We start from the raw sequence: 23687 nt of genomic DNA on the forward strand, positions 1-23687 counted from the left end.
ATTTGGGACGTTTACAGATAGTACACGTCCTCGTTAAATACTGAAGGTGCAGCATTCTTATGCCCCTGTCCCACTTAGGAAACCTGAACGGAAAATTCAAAACCGGCCGCGACTAAAAATAGGTTGCCGTTTTAAAAATCGGTAATTTTTTAGTCGAAGCCGGTTGCGATGCTAGTTGAAGGTGGTTGCCGGAGGTTGCTGATAGTGGAAGATCTTACCTGCAACCTCCGGCAACCACCTTCAACTAGCATCGCAACCGGCTTCGACTAAAAAATTACCGATTTTTAAAACGACAACCTATTTTTAGCCGTGGCTGGTTTTGAATTTTTTGAAATAATCGCCGGAACATAGAAGAAGCGGAAACCTTTCGGGAGACTGACAAAAATCCCCGGGAACCGCACGGAAACCTTGGGTGGAGCGCAAAGTCTCCAGAGGTTTCCGTTCAGGTTTCCTAAGTGGGACAGGGGCATAAGTATCTCATCTCATTGCCTGATATTCTCTGAATGCAATAAACAAATGAAGGTGAAAAAAGACAATCAACCAAAACCACTGTAGGTTGAGTATTGTGGGTCTGTGTTTTGGACAAAGATGATTCAAGAGTATTAGGTTTATATTCTGTTGAACTTGCATACAAAATTGTTTAGATTTTACATTATTTTGTGAGACCAAGATAACCATTTTCCATATTTAGCTTCATCAATAATGATGTCCCTTTCATATTACTGTGAAATTCTGAATAATCGATCCCAGATGATGCAGGAAAATACTGAGGAGACATTAAAGGTGGCTGGCTGCTTACTGTTTTACTAATTCCAAAGAAAAATCTATGTTTAAAAACATAGAAGAACTTTAATACTTGATGTAGAACAATTTACAAAAATAAGCACCAGTTCTTGTAACTCACAAATTCAGAGCTTTTATAGTGCATTTATCCAGAAGCTCCTGTACCAAAATGGGATCCTTGCTAATAATTGCAGTGTTTAATAGAAGGTTTCTTTCTGCCCAATGATAAACAAGTGCACTACATGGTCTTCAAATTTCACAGCAAAATGAAAATTAGTTGGAACTGCAGAAGCCAGGCAAAGGGATGTTCAATTTGTTCTTAAGGCTCGGCAAATTAAGTAATCGTTCTAATTACAACAAACCACTTTGAATTTCAACCAGTCTTTCCTAATATCACTCCTTTATCTGGAGTAGAGCTCAACGCTATGTCATTTATTCTGTGTTCAGTGAAGCACAACAGAACCAGGAATGTAAAATATAAGAACCATCAGAGCCTATCCTAAAGCAGTGTACATTCTGATGCTTTAATATACTGCGATAGGTCTTGTGTACCTCCACAGCACAATGCGGAGAAATGTCAATCCAATGTTTAAATTGGCAGGGACAACAATGTGAGAATTGCACTGGTACCCAATTTATACAGTCTATGATTTGACCTGTATATAATGAGTTGCTGTGCTGGTTTTGGATACAAGCCCAAAACACACTCTCCAGTAAAAGGCATAATACCGTTTCCAATATTACAGTATTTAAATTGCAGAAGATGATTTTATATCCAGGAAACAAAGCTATTAGTGATTAGAGATGAAAGCAAGAAAATAAAAAGGGAGAAAGGAATAGTAAATCAATTGTAGTTAAAATTAGGGGAGAAAAAAACCCCAAGGATTGCAACCTGACCTGGTCTCTTGCGTCAAGATGGAGGCGTTTCAAATATTCAACATTTTCACCACTACAATCTCCCTGGTTAGCTTTGGTTGACAGCAAGAATGTAACATTCAGAATACACCGCCATCTCAAATACAAAAGGACGTCTCCAAATCCAAGAACTCCTAGAAAGTCCCACGTGCATCCAGCAGCAGCCTCTTGCATCAACGTTGAAAGTGTTTTACCATGAGCATGTTAAATATGACGTATAAACTTGAGTATATTTTGCATCCTTCATCCTTGCCATATGTCATGTTAGCGGTTGATCAGAATGTACAGGGAACACCCATGATGCACTGCACACTGTTGGTCTGGGAATGAGCACAGCTCATACAGTGGCCTCTTTAGCTGACATCTTGCGGTGATTATAATACAATCTGTTGTTGCTTGTACTTTCCTCAGGATCTTGTGGAGCACATGTACATCGACTGCACTCTCCTCGAAGGACTATTATTCAGGAGGTCCATACTTTTTCTACTTGAGTTAATGACATCCGCGACAAACTTTGCGCATTCGGCACAGACATCTTTGAAGCTACAGCCGTGTGTGTAAAGGTGCGGAAATTCCTGTTCTACCGACCGCTTACTCAGATTCCTCAGAGACCTGCAACACAAAAGAATCCAAAACACTTTGAGAGATGAACATTAGGATCTTCCATCCCCGGCACTCTGACCTGGGAGGTATTTCACTCACACCAAGCACCCAGAAAAGCAAAAAACATCGGCATTTAATTGTCAACGTTTGAGCCATGTGCAAGCCACCTATGTCTGGACAGGTCAAACTATCAGAATGAAGATATTAGAATGCCTTTTATTGTCATTCAAACAAACAAACGTTTGAAGGAAATTTCATTCCCTGCAGTCATAACAACAAAAAAACTGAACACACAATTAGCAGTTTCACACAAACATCCATCACAGTGAATCTCCAAACACCTCCTCACTGTGATGGAAGGCAAAGTCTTATCTCTTCCCTATTCTTCTCCCGCGGACAGGCAGTCAAACTGCTGCGTCAAAGCGATCGAGGCTCTTGATGTTAAAGTGGCCGGTGGGCGATGGTAAGTCCCACGGCCGATTAAGCCTCGCCAGCTCCACGATGTTAGGATCCAGCGAAACGGAGACACGACAAGGAAAAGGTCGCGTCCCCATTCAAGGAAGAGATTTAAAAAGTTTCCCCCACCCCCCACATATGCACAACTAAAAATAAACCAAAAACATACCCCTAACAGGATCAGAAAAAAGACAAAAAGAAAAAAGACAAACGGACTGCAGGCGAGCCGCAGCTGCTTAGGCAGCGCCGTCACTCCACATAAATAAATGTTATGAATGGGAAAGTTTTGATACAGAGAGGACAGTGAGACTGTTCATCAACAGTGAAATGTTGTGACAGAGATATTTTAATGTCTTGGCGTATTGCGCGCCCAGGAGAGTAGCTGGACATGCCGCTTGCATCTATTCAAACAAGTGCGCTCAAATTGAAATCCCACATTAACCATGTTCCCGAATGTAAGAATGATTTATACATGTAATACATGATATACATTTATACATAGTTAATTAACTGGTTTATATCATGTATTACATGTATAAATCGTTCTTACTCCAGTTAATTAACCTTGTATAAATGTATTCCTCGGGACAGCCCCCACTCTCTCACGGCCACCCTCCGCGGGCTGTGGGTCGGGTGGAGCGGAGGTACATGCCTTCACAGTGATGTGATGGACGCGGGTGTCTGGACCAATCGCTGACAAGTCCCGCCCCCCGGCAACGTCAAGTCCGTTTTTGGACTTTTCTGTTGAGCGGCAGTCGGTCCTTTGGCCTGTAGGCGACGCCACCTTTCGGGTAGGTGGCGTTTCGATTGAGCGGCCATTTGGTAAGTTTGCTTTTAGGTGACGCAGCCTTTCGGTTAGTTTGCATTTAGGCGTCCTATCCTTTCGGTTAGTAGGCGTTTCGTCTTCGGACTCTTTCGGTTCAATGGCTTTTCGGCCTCGTTTCTATTCGGTTCTTTGGCTTCCGCACACGATTGTAAACAATGAATACATTGTTGTACTATAGTGATTATTTGTTATATTGCAATTTCTGATTATGTTTTGATGCGATGTATCATATGATTGTGTCGCATAAAGTTTTTGAAAGGAAAAAAAGAGAGAGGGGGAGAGGGAGGGAGAGCGCGAGTGCGAGTGCGTGTGAGTGCGTGTGGTTTCAGTGACTCAGCTGCCAGCCCAAGAATCCATTCGGCCCATAATGTCCATACTAGCCCTCTTGAAGCCAGTCCCTTCGGCCCACAACACCAGGCTAGAGCTCCAAAAAGCCCCCCTACTGGCCAGCAATATTGGAATTGGTGGAGAGGTGGAATATTGTGTTGGGGGACCAGCCCTCCCGTGTGAAGCTGGGACCCAACGGATCCCACTTAGTATATTGTCTTCTAAAGATGCCTTTAAAAATTCCTTCTCTTTGCCCCACCATTGCCTCAATGCCTTCAGTATTTCTCTTACTATTTCCCCAAAGCTCTCCAATGTTGTCCATTCAACCGACGCAAACATTCTTTCTGCTCCAGCACTGTCTTAATTACTGGAGAATCTCCAGGTGTATCACCTGATGCAAATGAAGTTAATAGCTCCAATATACACCTGAAAAATGTGGCTAACTTTGAGCTGCTCTGCTGCTTGGAAGCTGCTTTCATAGGGTCATGAGCGATAGGAGCAGAATGAGGCCATTCGGCCCATCAAGGGTATTCCGCCATTCAATCATGGCTGTTCGATCTCTCCCTCTCAACCCCATTCTGCCTTTCCCCCATAACACCTGACACCAGTACTAATCAAGAATCTATTTGCACTCTTCCCTATGGCTGCCCATTCTGCCCAAAACCCCACTGACAAAATGATTGAAACAATATTACATATCCTAGTGACACATAACTCTTTATTTAATTACCGCAGCTCAAATTCTCAGAAAATGATCTCATTAAGCAGCTGTTTTCTTGCAGCAAACTGCATCTGAACAATTGAAATTTGCAGTCACCGCACCCCAGCCATAAAACTAGCAGAAGGTGGATACAAAACGCTGGAGTACCTCCTGGGGACAGGCAGCATCTCTGGGGAGAAGGGGTGGGTGATGTTTCGGGTGGAGACCCTTCTTACGTCACCCATTCCTTCTCGCCTGTCCGGCTGAGTTACTCCAGCTTTTTGTATCTACCTCGGTTTAAACCAGCATCTGCAGTTCCTTCCTACACATAAAACTAGCAGGACTGCTATAATTCATGTATGTTGTTATCTCATATCACAAGTAGAACCATCTTCACGGCTTGTTTAATTTATAGCTGGTGGGAAGCAACCTCGATCCTCTTGGTCTCCAGGATGAGTTTCAATTTACTCATCTCGTTTCACTAAGATTAGGCCCATCCATCTAAAGCGCATCTGCTTCAGTGTTGGCAACAGAACGCAATATATGAAAGTAATTGTGGTTGGAGTTATGTCATTCTCATTATGTTATTAGATCGTCATTCATTACAAGGACAACTTCAACATCCAACAGAACAGAGTTCGAGATACTTACTGGGATTGGAAGAAGCCTTTTGCCAGGGCCATTTTTGTCTGACTAATTGCTTGGATATTCTCAAACCCCAGTGTGTAGACGGGTATATGGGCCAATTTCTTGGAAGGGATCTTAATCTGTAGAAAATAAATGGAATCAAAGACTGCACAGGAGAAGGGCATCGAGTCTATACCAGCTTGAAGTGGAGCAATCCCATCTTCACAACTCTTCAAATCATTCCCTCTCACAGCTTTCCAATTCCAACTCACACACCAGTGAATTCCAGATCACCACTGCTACTCATTAACTGTGTCCTCTCACCACTCTGCTATCTCCCCCCCCCCCCCAAAACTTCAATATGTGCTTAGCTCATGCATTAATAGAAGTAGCCTCCAATTATCTAGAACAAAGCAGGATCATTTTGCCCCCAAACTGTTCCTCTTCAAGAGTCAAGAGTGTTTTATTGTCGTATGTTCCAGATAGAACAATGACATTCTTACTTGCAGCAGCACAACAGAATATGTCAACATAGTGCACTGTAAACAATGTAATAAACAAGAAAAAAAGTTTTGTGTGTGTATATATGTATTTGTATGTGTAAATGTGTGCGTGTGTATGTATATGTACACACACACACACACACTAAAAGTGCAAAAAGACAAAACCAATGCCCCCACGTCTAATTGCTTGGATATTTGAGGTTGTAGTGTTTAATAGCCTAATGGCTATGGGGAAGAAACTGTTCCTGAACCTGGACGTTACAGTTTTCAGGCTCCTGTACTTCTTCCTGATGGCAGGGTCAAAATGAGTGCGTGACCAGGGTGGTGTGGGTCTCTGATGATGCTGGCTGCCTTTTTGAGGCAGCGACTCCTGCAAATCCCTTCGATGGTGGGAGGTCAGAACCCATTAAGTGTTCTGGGCCGTGTTCACCACTTTTCACAGTCTTCTTTGTTCCTGGGCGTTCAAGTTGCTGAACCAGGCTGTGATGCAAGACTGATAGGGCTGTCATAGGGGATTTTAAGCAGAATATGAGGTGCTGTTCCTCCAATTTGCACTGTGCCTCACTCTGACAATGGAAGAGGCCCAGCACTGAAATGTCAGTGTGGGAATGGGAGGGGGAGTTAAAGTGTTGAGGACCCAGGAGTTCAGGTAGTTTTAGGCAGACTGAGTGGAGGTGTTCAGCGAAACGATCGCCGAGCCTGCGCTTGGCCTCGCCAATATACAGGAACCCACACCTAGAACAGTAGATGAGGTTATTGTAGATGATATTTCATTCTCTGTCACTACCTGCACTGGCATTCTCTTTCCTCCCACTAATTCTCAGTTTTATTTTTATATAATTACAGATGTTGCCGTGTCTACAATCTATCAACAGAATTGGGAGAATGTCAAACCAGAGGAAATTCAGTGAACAAAAAAAAGAGCTTAGATTTAATTGATCAAATCCCTGAGGTGATGGATAAGTAGATGTATAAGATCAATTACTGATTGCTGCAATTCTTACCTTCAAAATGCAGGTACCACAAACTGACCTACGAGAAATAAAATACATATGAGTGAACGGTAGGAAAATTTGTTGGAGTGCGAGAAAATTGAATGTTTGAACGAGCATTCAATGATTACACAGGCGGTTCGCCATTTTTACATATTTTTTAAAATAATTTTGTGACATCTGCCACTTTATTCTTTCAGAGTCAGTGTATTTTCGTCAAAATGCGCAAGCTTTAAACTGAAAGAATCTTATGATCGTGGCAAACATTTGTTCAATCCCAGCACTGAATGCAGTTTACTTGTACTTAAATATCATTCAATTCACAAATAATATGTGGTAAAATTGCATAATGCACAACATCAGAAGGTGTTCAATGTTTAACATTTTTGAAATGAAGCAGACTATTTTGCATAGTATTGAAAATGTACATGTTTTTTTTCTAAAATGAATAGTTTTCTAGATAATACACAATTTTTGTTTTAACAATGTATAAGACAATAGATAATAGGTGCAGAAGTAGGCCATTCGGTCCTTCGAGCCAGCACCGCCATTCATGTGATCATGGCTGATCATCCACAATCAGTACCCCATTCCTGCCTTCTCCCCATATCCCCTGGCTCCGTTATCTTTAAGAGCTCTATCTAACTCTCTCTTGAAAGCATCCAGAGAATTGGCCTCCACCACCTTCTGAGGCAGAGAATTCCACAGATTCACAACCCTCTGGGTGAAAAAGTTTTTCCTCATCTCCGATTTACATGGCTTACCTAATGGCGAACCTAAAAAGGTTTTCTATGAAACACACGAGCAAAGAGGAGAATTTAAATTCACCTGTAAACCTACAGCTTTAGTTTTCTTTTTACCCCCTTTTCCAATACATCTTTTGTCCTGATTGAGTCAGTGGATTAACTGGAATGCTGACAGTAGATTCCATTACTTTGATTAAAATGTTGCACTATACGCTTGCAGTAAAAAGGTTATTGGCAGTCGTTTACCTTTTGCAAAAGAGACATGTGGAAGGCCACGAGAACATGGGGAACTTTGTTTTACAGCAACAGCAGACCTGCAGGGAAAAAGCAAGATATCACAACCCCTCAAAGCAAATTCACGATAATACACGACAGGCAGCATCTCTATAGAGAGAAGGAATGGGTGCCAATTTGGGTCGAGACACTTCTTCAGACTGAAGAAGCGTCTCAACCCGAAACGTCACCCATTCCTTCTCTCTAGAGATGCTGCCTGTCCGGCTGAGTTACTCCAGCATTTTGTGACTATCTTCGGTTTAAACCAGCATCTTCAGTTCCTTCCAACACTCTGATGCACATTAGCAGTGCAATGGAATACTCTGATGCGTGGATGAATGCAACTGTTGTCAATATTTTTTCCTGTCCTACTGGTGCAGTGAGGTTGCAGTGTGTTCCATCCACCCAGTGTGTTCCATCCACACAGTGTGTTCCATCCACCCAATTAATCAAAGGCTATTCTGACAGTACCGCTGAAACTCTTGACTTCAACCAACAAGGATAATGGCTGTAATGGGAACAAATACTTCTTCCAAGTGAAGGTGGAATGTGTGAAGTATCTAAACATGACTTCATTGTCACTGGGTCTAAAGCTGAGAACTTCCCCATGAACAAGGCCACAGAAGCACCTTCACCAGAAGGCAGCTCATCATTATCTTTTCAAGGGGAATTAGGGTTGAGCAATGAATAGCCTGGACGATGACATCCACATCCCACAAAATCATCAACATTTTAACAGAATTCCAATTTTGAAAATAAATCTTAAAAAGTAGTGCATGTTGCAGGATCATTCACCATTTTTGGTTGCAATTGTAAAGCAAGGAGTTTCTTGATTAGTACGGGTGTCAGAGGTTATGGGGAGAAGGCAGGAGAATGGGGTTAGAAGGGAGAGATAGATCAGCCACGATTGAATGGTGAAGTTGACTTGATGGGCCGAATGGCCCAATATGAGGGAGAGAGGGGGAGAGAGAGAGAGGGGGAGAGGGAGAGAGGGGTAGAGAGGGGGAGAGGGAGAGAGGGAGAGAGGGAGAGAGGGAGAGAGGGGAGAGAGGGGAGAGAGAGGGGAGATGGGGAGAGGGGGAGAGAGAGGGGAGAGAGAGAGAGATGGGTGAGAGAGGGAGAAGAGAGAGGGTGAGAGAGAGGGAGAGAGAGAGAGAGAGGGAGAGAGAGAGAGAGAGAGAGAGAGGGGGAGAGAGGGAGAGAGTGGGAGAGAGAGGGGGAGAGGGGGGGAGAGAGGGAGAGAAAAAAAAAAAAAAAAAGAGAAAATGGGAAAAGAAAGCTGAGAATAGTTAGTTTTTTTAACGGTAAAGTATTAATCAGTTTGATTTCTTTCCTGAAACTAGCCAGAAAGGTTCCATGATAATTTGGAGAAAAATGAAGAGCCAAGGGAATTTTTTCCACTCCACATAAATACTAAATCTGCTCTAGTTTAACACCAAGTTAATAAAAATGTCACCTGCAAAATAGGACATTAATATTGCCGGTCGGTTATCCTTGGTTCTGAAAACTGTTTACATTTTTTCCCCCCAATGAGCCAATAAAATTCACCGGTCTACGAGAACCTTGGACCTCCTGGCGACCCACCTACGGCACGAGAATTCTCGCTACTCCCCATGGCGGCTTCATTCTGGTCGCCGCCAATTTTTCAACATATTGAAAAACTCTCGGCGACCATATGAGACCACGACTAGTTCCCAGAACGCGGGAACTCCTCACGACCATGAAGGCGACTCCCCAGTAACCACCCACGAACATGTGGCGACCGCACAGTCTCCTGCAGTCGCCTAAGTGGGACAGGCCCATATCGTTATCCTGCACGCACTAGGGACAATTTACAATTTTGATCAAAGCCAATTAACCAACAAACCTGTACGTCTTTGGAGGGTGGGAGGAAACCAGAGCTCTTGGAGAAAACCCGCACAGGTCACGGGGAGAACGTACAAACTCCATACAGACAGAGCCCGTAGTCGGGATCGAACCTGGGTCTCTGGCGCTGTGAGGTAGCAACTCTACCGCTGCGCCACTGTGCCGCCCCTGATGTGTGAAGCTGCAGAGGGCGCCACCTAGCTCCAACGTCTAAACACTGCATAAGAATTTGTGGTGAATGACCACATAGGGACAATGTTTTAACACAAATGTGTGATGCATAAGAACGACTGGAGGAGAATGGATGATGGTCATCGAGAGTGGACACGAAAAGCGTGGAATATACAAACCTTCCCCTTTTTCAGGTTGTTGTAAAGATCTTTGTTTTGCAGAAACTTTTCCATTTCAGCTTTTACCAAGACTTTACGAACATTAATTATTTCTTCCACCGTCAGAGCCAGGCTTTCCACTGGGTGACTGAATTCTTCCTGCGGAGAGAAAAAAAGATTCCACACTCAGTCTCCCTGCTAGAACGTGGCTCCATTTTAAATAGGGGAGGCACTGGGACACTGCTGAATGTTGAATGCAGAGCTCGCAAGGCAAGGGGGCTTGATAGCCACTGGCGAAGGAGTGCCCATATCATGAACACATTCACAGGAAAACCCTGCCTTCAGATGCGAGGGACGGGGTGGTTGTGTTCTTAAAGAACAGTCCGTGGCCTGAATTTCCAAGAGAATGCAAATCGCCATCATCTGCACGTGTAAAAAAAATGCAAGTTGGAAAAAAAAAAAAAATTTCCATGAAAAACAAATATTCTATAAAAGAAAGTTTTATTCTGTATTCTGTATCTTAAAATCTTTGCATTAGGAAGTTGTGGATTCCATACGGATGAATATCCGATACCTCAGCAGCCATGCTGCTTCTGGTTTCTTCCATTGCTACCAGAATGGGACACAATAGTGGGCTGAATCTTGCGTAAACTTTGCTTGTTGTCAGGATTTATCACCCACACTCACTGCCCAGCTGCATTGACCCGGGCTTGCATCCTGAAGGTGAATCTTACTGAGCCTCTGGACCCGAATCAGGCAGAGCGGCCTTAATCACGACTATTCAAGAAACAAATGAAGGAAACGCAACCGCAGAAGATGCAACACCTGCCTCTATACCTCCACCCTCATCTACAGACAGACACCCCAGCAGTCCTTCCAGGTGAGGTAGAGGTTCACGTGCACCTCTTCCAACCTTATCGACTGCATCTCGTGTTCCTGATGTGGCCTCCTGTACATTGGCGAGACCAAGTGTAGGCTCGGTGACTGTTTTGCTCGGTCCCCCAAGGCCGACTGGATCCCCAGGTTGCTATTCATTTTAACTCCCCTTCCCATCCCCAAACTGACCTCTCTGTCCGGGGCCTTCCCCATTGCCAGAGAGAGGCCACACGCAAACTGGAAGAACAACACCCCATATTCCATGTGGGCAGCTTACAACATGAACATTGAATTCTCCAATTTTTGGTAACGACAAACCCTCCCCTCTTCCCCCACCCCTTCTATCCCCTCCCCCGCTCCCCTCAGCACCATCTGGAACCACACCTATTTCTCCCCTCCCCCGACATTCCCTCCTCTAGCTTCACAATTCACAACTCTTCAATCCTTTTGTCTCTCGCCTTCTATCTTTTCATGCCTGGCCTTTGCCCAACCATCTGCCTATTATAAACACCCCTTGCTTGCATCCACCATTGCTTTGTCCTGGCCCTTCTTTCTTTCAACTTAAGGGCCTGTCCCATTTGGGCGTAATTTGGGCGTAATTTACGCAACATCATTTACACGTCACGGTGCGCGCATGGTGCGTGGTGACGTGGCCAGTGACGCGTGGTGCCCCAGGATTTTGGGATGTACAAAATCTTCGCGCGCCATCTACGTGACGCGCAAATGACGCCCGAGTGGGACAAGCCCTTTAGTTTCTCCACTCTTCTCTCCCCCACAAATCAGTCTGCAATGATCGTACTGAATTGTGGAGCAGGCTCGAAGGGCCGAGTTGTCTACTGGGTTCCAACTTCCCCATACTTCTACAAATGAAACACTTCTATTGATATTTGAGAAGTACAGGATCTCAATGTATATATTGTTTGCTTAGAAATATGCTTATGGAGTAAAAAGAGATAAACACTTTGCCCCATTGAAGTGTGAAACTGAGTGAGCACAAAGCCTGTATACAAACAGGAACAGATACTTACCATCAACTGGCGTTTGGTTACGTTTGAACGAGTCTCTGAAGCACCCCTTGAGGTACGCAGGATAACTCCCCTTGCTGAAGAAGAACGACTTCTTTGAGCCACCGCGGGCCACATCTCCTCGTTCTGTTCCACTAAACACAAACAAATATCACATCTTTGACAGTCTGATCCAGTGGAACGTCTGTGGCACACTAGCCCCTGAATCCAATGATACCTTTAACATGTGATCATTTCTTCAGAAGCAGTTCCTGAGTTAGCAAATAATTCAACTGACAGGAATATAACATCCAAGTCCAATCATCTTCTTATTCACTGCCCACAGAAGAGGCAGAGTTTACAAAGGCAGTAATGAAAGCTGGATGTTCTCTTTCATAGTCCAGTGAATTTCAGATTTGGAGTTAGGAATGAGAAAGGTGTGAACATGCTCAGGCATCTTCTCCCCTCCACCTTAAACTAATGAGTAGAGGAAAAATAATCCATTGTTTAAAAAAGGTTCTAAGAGTAAACCTAGCAATTATAGACCTGTGAGTTTGATGTTAGTGCTGGGCAAATTAATGCAAAGGATACTTAAGAGATAATATATATAATCATCTGGATAAACAGGATCTGATTAGGAACAGTCAACATGGAAGGTCATGTTTGACTATTCGTCTTGAATTTTTTGAAGAGGTTACTAGGGAAATTGATGAGGGTAAAGCGGTGGATGTTGTCTATATGGACTTCAGTAAGGCCTTTGACAAGGTTCCACATGGAAGGTTGGTTAAGAAGGTTCAATTGTTGGGTATTAATAGTGGAGTAGCAAGGTGGATTCAACAGTGGCTGAATGGGAGATACCAGAGAGTAATGGTTGATAACTGTTTGTCAGGTTGGAGACCGGTGACTAGTGGGGTGCCACAGGGATCTGTGTTGGGTCCACTGTTGTTTGTCATATACATCAATGATCTGGATGATGGTGTGGTAAATTGGATTAGTAAGTATGCAGATGATACTAAGATAGGTTGTAATGTGGATAATGAAGTAGATTTCAAAAGTCTACAGAGAGATTTGGGCCATTTGGAAGAGTGGGCTGAAAATTGGCAGATGGAGTTTAATGCTGATAAGTGTGAGGTGATACATCTTGGTAGGCTAAATCAAAATACGACGTACATGGTAAATGGTAGCGAATTGAGGAATGCAGTAGAACTGAGGGATCTAGGAATAACTGTGCATAGTTCCCTGAAGGTGGAATCTCATGTAGATAGGGTGGTAATGAAAACTTTCGGTGTGCTGGCCTTTATAAATCAGAGCATTGAGTATAGAAGTTGGGATGTAATGTTAAAATTGTACAAGGCATTGGTGAGGCCAATTCTGGAATATGGTGTACAATTCTGGTCGCCTAATTATAGGAAGGATGTCAACAAAATAGAGAGAGTACAGAGGAGATTTACTAGAATGTTGCCTGGGTTTCAGCAACTAAGTTACAGAGAAAGGTTGAACAAGATAGGTCTTTATTCTTATGAGCGCAGAAGGTTAAGGGGGGACTTGATAGAGGTCTTTAAAATGATGAGAGGGATAGACAGAGTTGACGTGGATAAGCTTTTTCCATTGAGAGTAGGGAAGATTCAAACAAGAGGATTTGAGAATTAAGGGACAGAGGTTTAGGGGTAACATGAGGGGGAACTTCTTTACTCAGAGAGTGGTAGCTGTGTGGAATGAGCTTCCAGTGGAAGTGGTGGAGGCAGGTTCGATTTTATCATTTAAAAATAAGTTGGATAGGTATATGGACGGGAAAGGAATGGGGGGTTATGGTCTGAGTGCAGGTAGATGGGACTAGGTGAGAGTAAGTGTTCGGCACGGACTAGAAGAGCCGAGATGGCCTGTTTCCGTGCTGTAATTGTTATATGGTTAATAGATACATTGCAAGATGTTTTATAAAGACAGGATTTTATGACCCATTTGTTTGCTACTTAACTAGAGGACTATTCCGTTTAGTTTAGTTTGGAGTTACAGCGCGGAAACAGGCCCTTCGGCCCAATGAGTCCGTGCCGACCAGCGATCCCCGTACACTAGCATCATCGTATGCACACAAGGGATCATTTACAACTACACCAAGCCAATTAGCCTGCAAACCTGTACGTCTTTGGAGTGTGGGAGGAAACCAGAGCACAAGGAGAATACCCACGCAGGTCATGGGGAGAAGGTACAAACTCCATGCAGACAGCACCCGTAGTCAGGATCGAACCCACGCCTCTGGCTCTGCAAGGCAACAACTCTCCCGCTGCCCATTCCCGCTACCTCTTGCAGTTGTCATGTTGCACTAGACATAAACACTACAGTGCAAACACAAAATCCCCTTACTCTTCACAAAACTTCACTTTCTTTTGATAAAGCATTGGACTAAATATAATTAAGATTACGATCTACTCGTTATTCACTCGCTATTCTGTTACTCATAGACTGCAGGAATTGGTTTATTCTTGTCAAACATACTGAGGTAGTGAAAGACAATTTCTGCATGCTATCCAGTTAAATCATATGTCAGTACAGCAAGTACTGCAAAAGAGAAAAATAGTGCGGGATTTACTGTTCCAACTAAAGAAAAAGTGCAGATAAAAAAAGCACGGCACAATTTAGATTGTAATATTGTGAATTCATCCTCATGTCTGCCTTTCCCCTTCCCCTTGTCCCTCTCTGCCTAGATCTCTTTCTCTTGCTTTACCTACCATTCCTCTTCTCTTTATCTTACACCCTTTTGTCATCTTTTTTTTTTCTTTAGCCTTTGTCCACCCATCTGTCCATGAAATTTCCCCCTCACTTGTGTCAACATCACTTGCCAGGCTTAGTCCTGCCCCACCTATTTTCCAGCTTCCCCAACCCCCTCCCCTCTACTACAATCAGTCTGAAGGAGGGTCCCAACCCAAAATGTCACCTGCCCATGCCCTACGCAAATGCAGCCTGGCCTGTTGAGTTACTCCAGCACTTTGTTTTTTTTCCTTTTGTAAACCACCATCTGCAGATCCTCACGTGTCCTTGTCTAATGCTCCTGATGGAGGTTTTTGAAGAGATGACGAAGATGATTGATGATGGTAGGGCAGTTGATGTTGTCTACATAGATTCTAGCATAAAGTCCTTCATGGTAAGCTGACCCAGAAGATGCATGGGATCCACAGTGACTCTGCCGTTTGGATCCAGAACTGGCTTACTCATAGAAGACAGAGGGTTGTAGTGGAGGAGTGTTGTGGGAGTGATCAGTGGCGCTCCACACAGATCTGTGCTGGGACAACGTGCACATAAATGTAGGCGGGTTGGTTAGTAAGTTTGCAGACAACACCAACATTGGTGGAGTTGCGGACAGAGAGGACATCTGACAAATGATTCAGCTGGAGAACATCGCAAAGCAGACAGAAATGGGCAGAGAAATGGCAAATACAGTTTCATCCAAACACCAATGAGCTGTAAGGGGTAAATAACCTGTTACTGCCAAGATCTTTAACAGCATGGATACAAGAGTGACCTTGGGTCGATGTCCACAGCACCCTAAAAGTGGCATTGAGAGTATTGTGTGCAGTTGTGGATATCCCATTATAGGGCACATTATAAAGGGGAAATGCAGGGCACTTTGTCTTTGCACAGAGAGCAGTGGGCACCTGCAGGTGCTGCCAGGGGCTTTGCTGAAGGCAGTACAATAGTGGCATTTAAGGGGCTTTGGAGAGGCACATGGATGTGCAGGGTATGGAGGGATATGGACCATGTGCAGGCAGAAGTTGTTCATTTCATTTGGTTTCACGTTGGGTGCGGACAATGTGGGCCGAAGGGAATGTTGCTGTGCTGCACCGTTCCATGTTCTGTATCGTGAGCATGTGCCAGGTTTGTTCAAGGATCCAATAACAGTGGGGAGGAAGCTGTTCTTGAAGCTGGCGGTACTTGCTTGCAAGCTTTTTGTTTCTTATGCCCAGTGCAAGAGGAGAAAAGATAGAACGACTGAGGTGTGAGCAGTCCTTGATTATGTTGGCTGCTTTCCTGAGGCCACGTGAAATATAGATGGAGCTGATGTGGGCTGGGGGAGATGAGAGAGACCGAGCTGTGTTCACAACTTATTACAATTTATTGCACCCTTGGACAATGCAGTTGCCATACCCAGCTGTGATGCATTCCTGTACGATGCTTTCTATGCTGCATCTGTAGAAATTGATAAAAAGTCATTGGAAACACTAGGATAGTGTTAATGTGTGGGGATCGATGGTAGGTGCGGACTCGGTGGGCCGAAGGGACAATTTCTGCGCTGTATCTCTAAACTAAACTAGATTTGAACTGTCTGTTGCAAAATGTTCATTGGCTTCTGAGGAAGTAGAGGCGTTGGTGTGCTTTCTTGGTCGTAGTCGGACCAGGGTACATAGTTCATGACATTGACACCAAGCAACCTGGAGCTCTCCGCTACCTGCACTTTGGCACCATTGTTGCAGACGGGGCATGAACTCCAGTCTGCTCTGTTTCACTAACGTTGAGCTAAGCACCACCAAGCTCTCTTCCTTCCCTCTGTACCCAGTGATCAATCTCCAAACGCTTATTTGCTGCTTTACAATTGTGACAAAGTGTCAAAAGTGTCAGAGTCAAAATCACAGTGCACAGAATGAGGCTCTCAGCCCACTTTTCTCAAGCCAACCATCAAGTACCTACGTATCTATTGATCAGTATATATTTATCAGCATTATTGATCTGCACGGTGGCACAGCGGTAGAGTTGCTGCCTTACAACACTAACGGCGCCAGAGACGCGGGTTCAATCCCAACTGCAGGTGCCGTCTGTACCAAGTTGTATGCTCTCCCCTTGACCACATGGGTTTTTTCTAAGATCTTCGGTTTCCTCCCACTCTCCAAAGACGTAGAGTTTTGTAGGTTAATTGGTGTGTGTAGGGTTGTGTTCATGTGCGGGGATCGCTGGTCGGTGCGGACTCAGTGGGCCCAAGGGCCTGTTACCGCGCTGTATCTCTAAACTAAACTTGATTTGAAGCTGTTCAGATGCTCTTTGAGATAGTTAAATATGGCAACAGCCACTGACGACACAACCTCCTAAGACAATAGACAACAGGTGCAGGAGTAGGGCATTCGGACCTTCGAGCCAGCACCGCCATTCACTGTGATCATGGCAAATCATCCACAATCAGTACCCCGTTCCTGCCTTCTCCCCATAACCTTGACTCAGCTATCTTTAAGAGCCCTATCTGACTCTCTCTTGAAAGCATCCAGAGAATTGGCCTCCACCGCCTTCTGAAGCAGAGAATTCCACAGTTTCCCAACTCTCTGGGTGAAAAGGTTATTCGTCATCTCCATTGAGTCACGGTGTTCTGCATTCCAACCAACCTCTCAGTAAAACAATTCTTCCTCAAATCCCCTCTGAAACTCCTACCCTTAACCTTAACCCTATTCCAAGATGGCGGCGCCCTGGTTGGCTGCGGCTGCTTTGACTCTCGTTAGGGATAGCGGTAAGTTTTCTAAGGTTCGGCTTCATAACTTGCAGCAGGCAGGCTGCAAGTTAATGTACGATCATGGGGCATTACTGAGATTACAACGGTTAAGCAGTAGAGACTGCGTGGACGTTGAACTCGAGGAACGCCTGCACTGTCTCGGACTGCTGTGTCGGGAGAACCCAGCGGCCTGCAGAATTGCGGAGAATTGCGGGAAATTGCGGAGAATTGCGGAGACTTTCGCAGGCACTGGCCGCTACAGAAGAACACGGAGGCGGCGCTACAGAAGACAGAAGCGGGGCTGTCGAGGGGGGCTAACGGCGAGGCTAAAGGCTAACCCGTGGAGGACACCGCTCCCATCCATTCTCCTGTCGAATGTCCGCTCTCTGGAAAATAAAATGGACTATCTACATCTGGATCTCACAATAAAAAGGGAGGTGAGAGACTGCTGCGCTATAGTCCTGACAGAGACATGGCTAAACTCATCTGTACCTGATGCGGCTGTTAGCTTAGGGGGGCTAACAACATTCCGGCTCGACAGGGACACTGTTTTGACTGGTAAATCCCGGGGTGGGGGTGTGTGCATCTACACAAACAACAGCTGGTGTAATAATGCTACCGCTGTTTCCAGCCACTGCTCTCCGGACATAGAGCTTTTGACTGTGAAATGCAGGCCATTCTATCTGCCATGGGAGTTTACTGTGGTTAGCATTACTGCTGTATACATCCCCCCCGCAGCCAACACTAAGGAGGCTCTGCGTATTCTCTACCGTTCCATCAGTGAGCTGCAAAGGAACCATCCAGAGGGCGTTGTCATTGTTGCTGGGGACTTTAACCAGGCCAACATGAAGACTGTCCTCCCTCATTTCCATCAATATGTGGACTTTGCTACACGTGGAGAGAATACGCTGGACCGGGTCTACAGCAACATCAAGCAGGCTTTCAGAGCAGTACCCCGGCCTCACCTCGGCTCCTCTGACCACCTCTCTGTAATGCTCATCCCAGCCTATAAGCCCCTTCTGATCAGAGAGAAACCTACTGTGAAGCAGGTTAGAGTCTGGTCTGAGGGAGCTACAGAAGCACTCCAGGACTGCTTTGAGTGCACGGACTGGGACATGTTCAGGACAGCAGCCACTCACAACCAAAACATCAATGTGGATGAGTATGCCATGTCAGTGTCGGGCTACATACAGAAGTGCATGGAGGACGTCACTGTCATCAGGAACATCACAACCCGGGCCAACCACAAACCTTGGATTACTGCAGAGGTGCGTGCCATGCTGAAAGCACGAAATGCGGCTTTTAAATCTGGTGATTTGGGAGCTCTGAGAACAGCGAGAGCCAACCTCAACCGCGAAATTAAGAAAGCAAAGCGCGCCCACGGACAGAAAATCCAGGGTTTCTTCCAGGATGATACCAACACCAGGAACATGTGGGAAGGCATCCGGGCCATAACAAATTACAAGGCACCTCAGATGTCTTGTAAGGATGACACAGACTTTCTAAATGAACTAAATAATCATTTCGGCAGGTTTGAGGCACTGAACACCACTACAATGAGGAAATTAGAGCCTCAACCAGGAGAACAGACACTGTCTTTTGAAACTGCTGAAGTCCGCAAAATCCTGGAGGGTATTGACCCGCGAAAGGCAGCCGGACCGGATAACATACTGGGGCGTCTGCTTAGGGGATGTGCCGACCAGCTGGCCCTGGTTCTGACAGACATTTTTAACATCTCCCTGAACCAGGCCATTGTTCCATCATGTTTCAAGACAGCCACCATCATACCAGTTCCCAAAAAGTCTACAATAACCTGCCTGAATGATTACCGCCCCGTAGCACTCACACCAATAATAATGAAGTGCTTTGAGAGGCTAATTAAGCAGCACATGGTCTCTAAACTCCCCTCCAGTTTTGACCCGTTCCAGTTTGCTTATCGCCCGAACCGCTCCACAGAGGATGCTATTTCCTCTGTAGTCCACCTGAGCCTACAACACCTGGAGGAGAGGAACACCCACGTGCGGATGCTGTTTGTTGATTTCAGCTCAGCATTTAACACGATAATCCCCCAGCATCTGGTGAGCAAACTGGCACCCCTAGGTTTCAATACCATACTATGCAACTGGATCTTGGATTTCCTTTCTGAAAGACCCCAGTCTGTGCGGGTGGGGAAGAACACCTCCTCGGTCATCACACTGAGCACCGGATCCCCTCAGGGCTGTGTCCTGAGTCCGCTGCTCTTCACATTGATGACACATGACTGTGTCGCCAGGTCCACTACTAACCATATCATCAAATACGCGGATGACACAACAGTAGTGGGCCTCATCCGCAATAACGACGACCAGGCATATAGAGAGGAGGTGGAACAGCTCGTGAGCTGGTGCAGCAGGAACAACCTTCTCCTAAATGTGAACAAAACCAAGGAGATTGTCGTCGATTTCAGAAGGAAAATTCAGCCCAGTCACACTCCACTTTGCATCAACAACTCAGCAGTGGAGCAGGTGAAAAAGATCAAGTTCCTGGGGTGCATATAACGGACCCTTAAACTGGTCCACAAACATTACATCTCTGGCAAAACGGGCACAGCAGCGGTTGTACTTCCTCCGCAGGTTGAGAAGTTTACACCTCCACCCTCCCATCCTCGCCACTTTCTACAGAAGCACAATTGAGTCGGTCATGACCAGCTGCATCTCTACGTGGTGCGGCAGCTGTACAGCTGCGGACTGGAAGTGCCTTCAGAGAGTGGTGAGGACAGCGGGAAAAATCATTGGGACTTCTCTTCCTTCCATCATGGGCATGGGGTACAAGCGCTGTCTGATTAGAGCTAAGGGCATTACCAGAGCCCCTACACACCCACAATTCGGACTGTTTATACTGCTTAACTCTGGGAGGAGGTACCGCAGCATGAAGAGCGGGACAACCAGGTTCTGCAACAGCTTCATCCCCCAGGCCATAAGATTACTGAACAATCAACAAAACTGAGGCTAGAACTTTTAAAATATCGACACTTTTAAAAAAAAACTTTTTATATATATTTATTTTACAGAACCATGCACATGAGGCATTTTTATGGACGCACCTAGCACTTTTACTTTTACTATTTACCTGATTGGAGAGTCAAATGCAACGAAATTTCGTTCAAGGTGCACTGTGTCTAGGTGTATATCTGAATGACAATAAAGTTTTCATTCATTCATTCATTCATTCATTCATTCATTCATGCGCTCTGGTTTTAGGTACCTCAACCATAGGGAAATAGTTTTCACTATCTATATCCCTCATAACTTTGAACAACTCAACAAGGCATCCCTCAGCCTCATCCACTCTCAGGAAAACCAGCTCCACACAAGCGCAGCGTATTTATTGTCTCCTCGACCTCGCCACTGAAGGGCTCCATCGTGGGCAACATCCTGGTTAATCTTCTCCGCACCCAGTTCACAGCAACTATATCCTTCCTATTGCGTGGCAATCAGAATAAGATGAAATACTCCAGCTCCTGAAACGCTCCAGACTAATTCTTACTATAGCTGCATCATAACCTCTCTGTTCCTATGTTATAAAGTCATAAGTGATAGGCGCAGAATTTGGTCATTCGGTCCATCAAGCCTACGCCACCATTCACTCATGGCTGATCCATCTCTCCCTCCAAACCCCATTCTCCTGCCTTCTCCCCATAACCCTCGACACCCGTACTAATCAAGAATCTATCTCTGCCTTAAAAATATCCATTGACTTGGCCTCCAAAGCCTTCTGTGGCAAAGAATTCCACAGATTCACCACTGACAAAATAAATTCCTCCTCATCTCCTTCCTAAAGGAAAGTCTTTTAATCTGAGGCTATGACCTCTAGTCCTAGACTATCCCACTGGTGGAAACATCCTCTCCACATCCACTCTATCCAGGCCTTTCACTCCATAAGTTTTAATGAAGTCCCCCACCTCATCCTTCTAAACTCCAGCGAGTACAGGCCCAGTGTCGTCAAACGCTCATCTTATGTTAACCTACTGATTCCTGGGATCATTCTTGTAAACCTCCTCTGGACCCTCTTAAGAGCCAGCACATCCTTCCTCATATACGGTGCCCAAAATTACTCGTAATACTCCAAATGCCGTCTGACCAGCGCCTTAGAGCCTCAGCATTACATCCCCGTTTTTGTATACTAGCCCTCTTGAAATATATGTTCTGTGTCCTGGCTGATGGAGTCAAGTATCCTACAGGCTGTCTAAATTGGTTGTATAATACATAGGGCTCTTTTGAATTTGTGACAAGACATAAATCTTTATCGCATGAATTTCCAGATTCTTTGGAAAAACAAATCATCTTTGAACAAACTACAGCCAGTAGGATGCTCATTGCATCAAAGTTTTAAAAAGCAGAATGCCGAAAGAGGAGGAAACTAAAACTGCTGGAAGGACCGACTGAAACCCTAGTCATTCCCAAACAAGCCTATTTACTGTTAACAAGCACGACTGTTATACACAGGAGATCTGGCAAGTGCCACGATAAAAACCGGAACGTTGAAATCAATGAACTTCTCAGTGGCATTGTGAAGCTCTGGCCAGGAGTGAGTGCTCCACAAGGACATTCATGTCAACTTGGATTGCTTCACCCTTTTTCACAGACATTCTTTTGTAAAACAGAAATGCTGGAGAAACTCAGTGGGTGAGGCAGCATCTATGAGGTCATTGATGCTGCCTCGCCCACTGAGTTTCTGCAGCATTTTTGTCTACCTTCCATTTTTCTAGCATCTGCAGTTTTTTCTTAAACATTCTTTTGTAAGACAACTCTCTGCCTTTAACAAAGAGAACAAACAAACAATCTGCTGGAGGAGCTCAGCGGGTTGGGCAGAACCCGTGGGGAGAAAGGAATTGCCAACGTTTCAGGTCAAAACCCTGCATCAGGACTTCGAGTGGCGAGGGAAAGTAGCCAGTACAGGAAAGAGAGAGAGGGGGAGGGGGGAGAGGGAAGAGGGAAGAGAGAGGGTAGGGGGAAGAGGGAAGAGAGGGGAGGGGGGGAGGGGCGGAGAGAGTGGAGGGGGGAGGGGGGGAGAGGGAAGAGGGGGGAGGGGGAGAGAGGGGAGGGGAAGAGAGGGGAGGGGGGGGAGAGGGGAGAGAGGGGAGGGGGAGGGGGGGGAGAGGGGAGGGGGGGGAGGGAAGAGAGGGGAGGGGGGAGGGGGGAAGAGAGGAGGGGGAAGAGAGGGGAGGGGGGAGGGGGAAGGGGGGGAAAGAGAGGAGGGGGGAGGGGGAAGAGGGCGAGAGGGGAGAGGGGAGAGGGGATGAGGGGAGAGGGGAGAGGGGACGAGGGGAGAGGGGAGAGAGGATGAGGGGAGAGAGGACGAGGGGAGAGGGAGAGGGGAGAGGGGAGGAGAGGGGAGAGGGGAGAGGGGAGAGGGGAGAGGGGAGAGGGAGAGGGGGAGGGGAGAGGGGAAAGGGGAGAGGGGAGAAGGGAGAGGGGAGAGGGGAGCGGGGAAGGGGAGAGGGGAGAGGGGAGAGGGGAGAGGGGAGAGGGGAGAGGGGAGAGGGGAGCGGGTAGAGGGGAGAGGGGAGAGGGAGGGAGATGGAGCTGGGAGACGATGCAGGTAGATGATGGATGGCAGAAGATAAGAATAAAAAGGAGATAGTGGGTAGAGGAGGATGAAAGTGAAGCTGGATGCAATGAGGAGATTGATAAACGACAATGCAAAGTCTACCAGTGCTTGGAATCTGTTAAACGAGCAAGGTGATAATATAAAGGGAGATTAAACAATGAGTTTGGGATAGCCATTATAGATAGTCAGATACTTTGCACACATCTGGCCTGCACTTGACTCAATGATGTGGTGGACACATCATCAGAATTTCTGAATGCAGTAGGCGAGGTTGAAGGACCTATACCCAGAAGTGCTGTCTGGGTCCAATTCCCCTATACATCTCAAGGGTATGAACAATTTATATTACAATTTAGGTAAATCTCAGTTCAGCTATGTTCTCTCTCGGTCTCTCTTCCCCTCTCTGACCTTCCTCTGGTCCTGCTAATGGTTCCCTTTCCCTTACCTTCCCTGCATCTTCCTACAAGATACAAGATACATTTATTTGTCACATGTACCAATTGTTACAATGAAACGTGTGGTCGCCATACAGCCATACGAATAATAAAGAGCACAGAACACGATAGTCTTTAACACAGACATCCCCACACAGTGGGATCAACGGTTCCCACTGTGAGGGAAGGCTCCAAAATTCAGTCATCCTCCTCTGTTGGCCTCCCATGGTCATTACCTTCTCATCCACTCCTCTCTCTGGCTTCCATCCCTCTTCGACCCACACTCCCCTCACCACCACTCCTCCCTCATCCGGTTCATGATCCACCTCTCCTCCATCTCTCACTTTAGGGCACATAAGTGCGATGAGCAG

The 23687-nt window shown here is 45.7% G+C and overlaps 1 protein-coding gene across 2 annotated transcripts in view; it reads right to left on the reverse strand.

Annotated features, from left to right (window-relative positions):
- Positions 1-375: 375 nt before the first annotated feature.
- Positions 376-23687, reverse strand: part of spire2 (spire type actin nucleation factor 2) — a 123736-nt gene continuing 100424 nt past the window's right edge. For both annotated transcript variants that reach the window (XM_033035658.1, XM_033035657.1), the window contains exons 10-15: positions 11851-11981; positions 9968-10105; positions 7725-7792; positions 6745-6772; positions 5262-5377; positions 376-2310 (exon numbers count right to left, since the gene is read on the reverse strand). In XM_033035658.1, the coding sequence (XP_032891549.1) occupies positions 2106-2310; positions 5262-5377; positions 6745-6772; positions 7725-7792; positions 9968-10105; positions 11851-11981 (686 nt within the window). In that variant the 3' untranslated portion in view covers positions 376-2105. The remainder of the gene's footprint in view (positions 2311-5261; positions 5378-6744; positions 6773-7724; positions 7793-9967; positions 10106-11850; positions 11982-23687) is intronic.

This window comes from Amblyraja radiata, chromosome 17, assembly GCF_010909765.2.
Source record: "Amblyraja radiata isolate CabotCenter1 chromosome 17, sAmbRad1.1.pri, whole genome shotgun sequence".
Lineage (NCBI taxonomy): Eukaryota > Metazoa > Chordata > Chondrichthyes > Rajiformes > Rajidae > Amblyraja > Amblyraja radiata.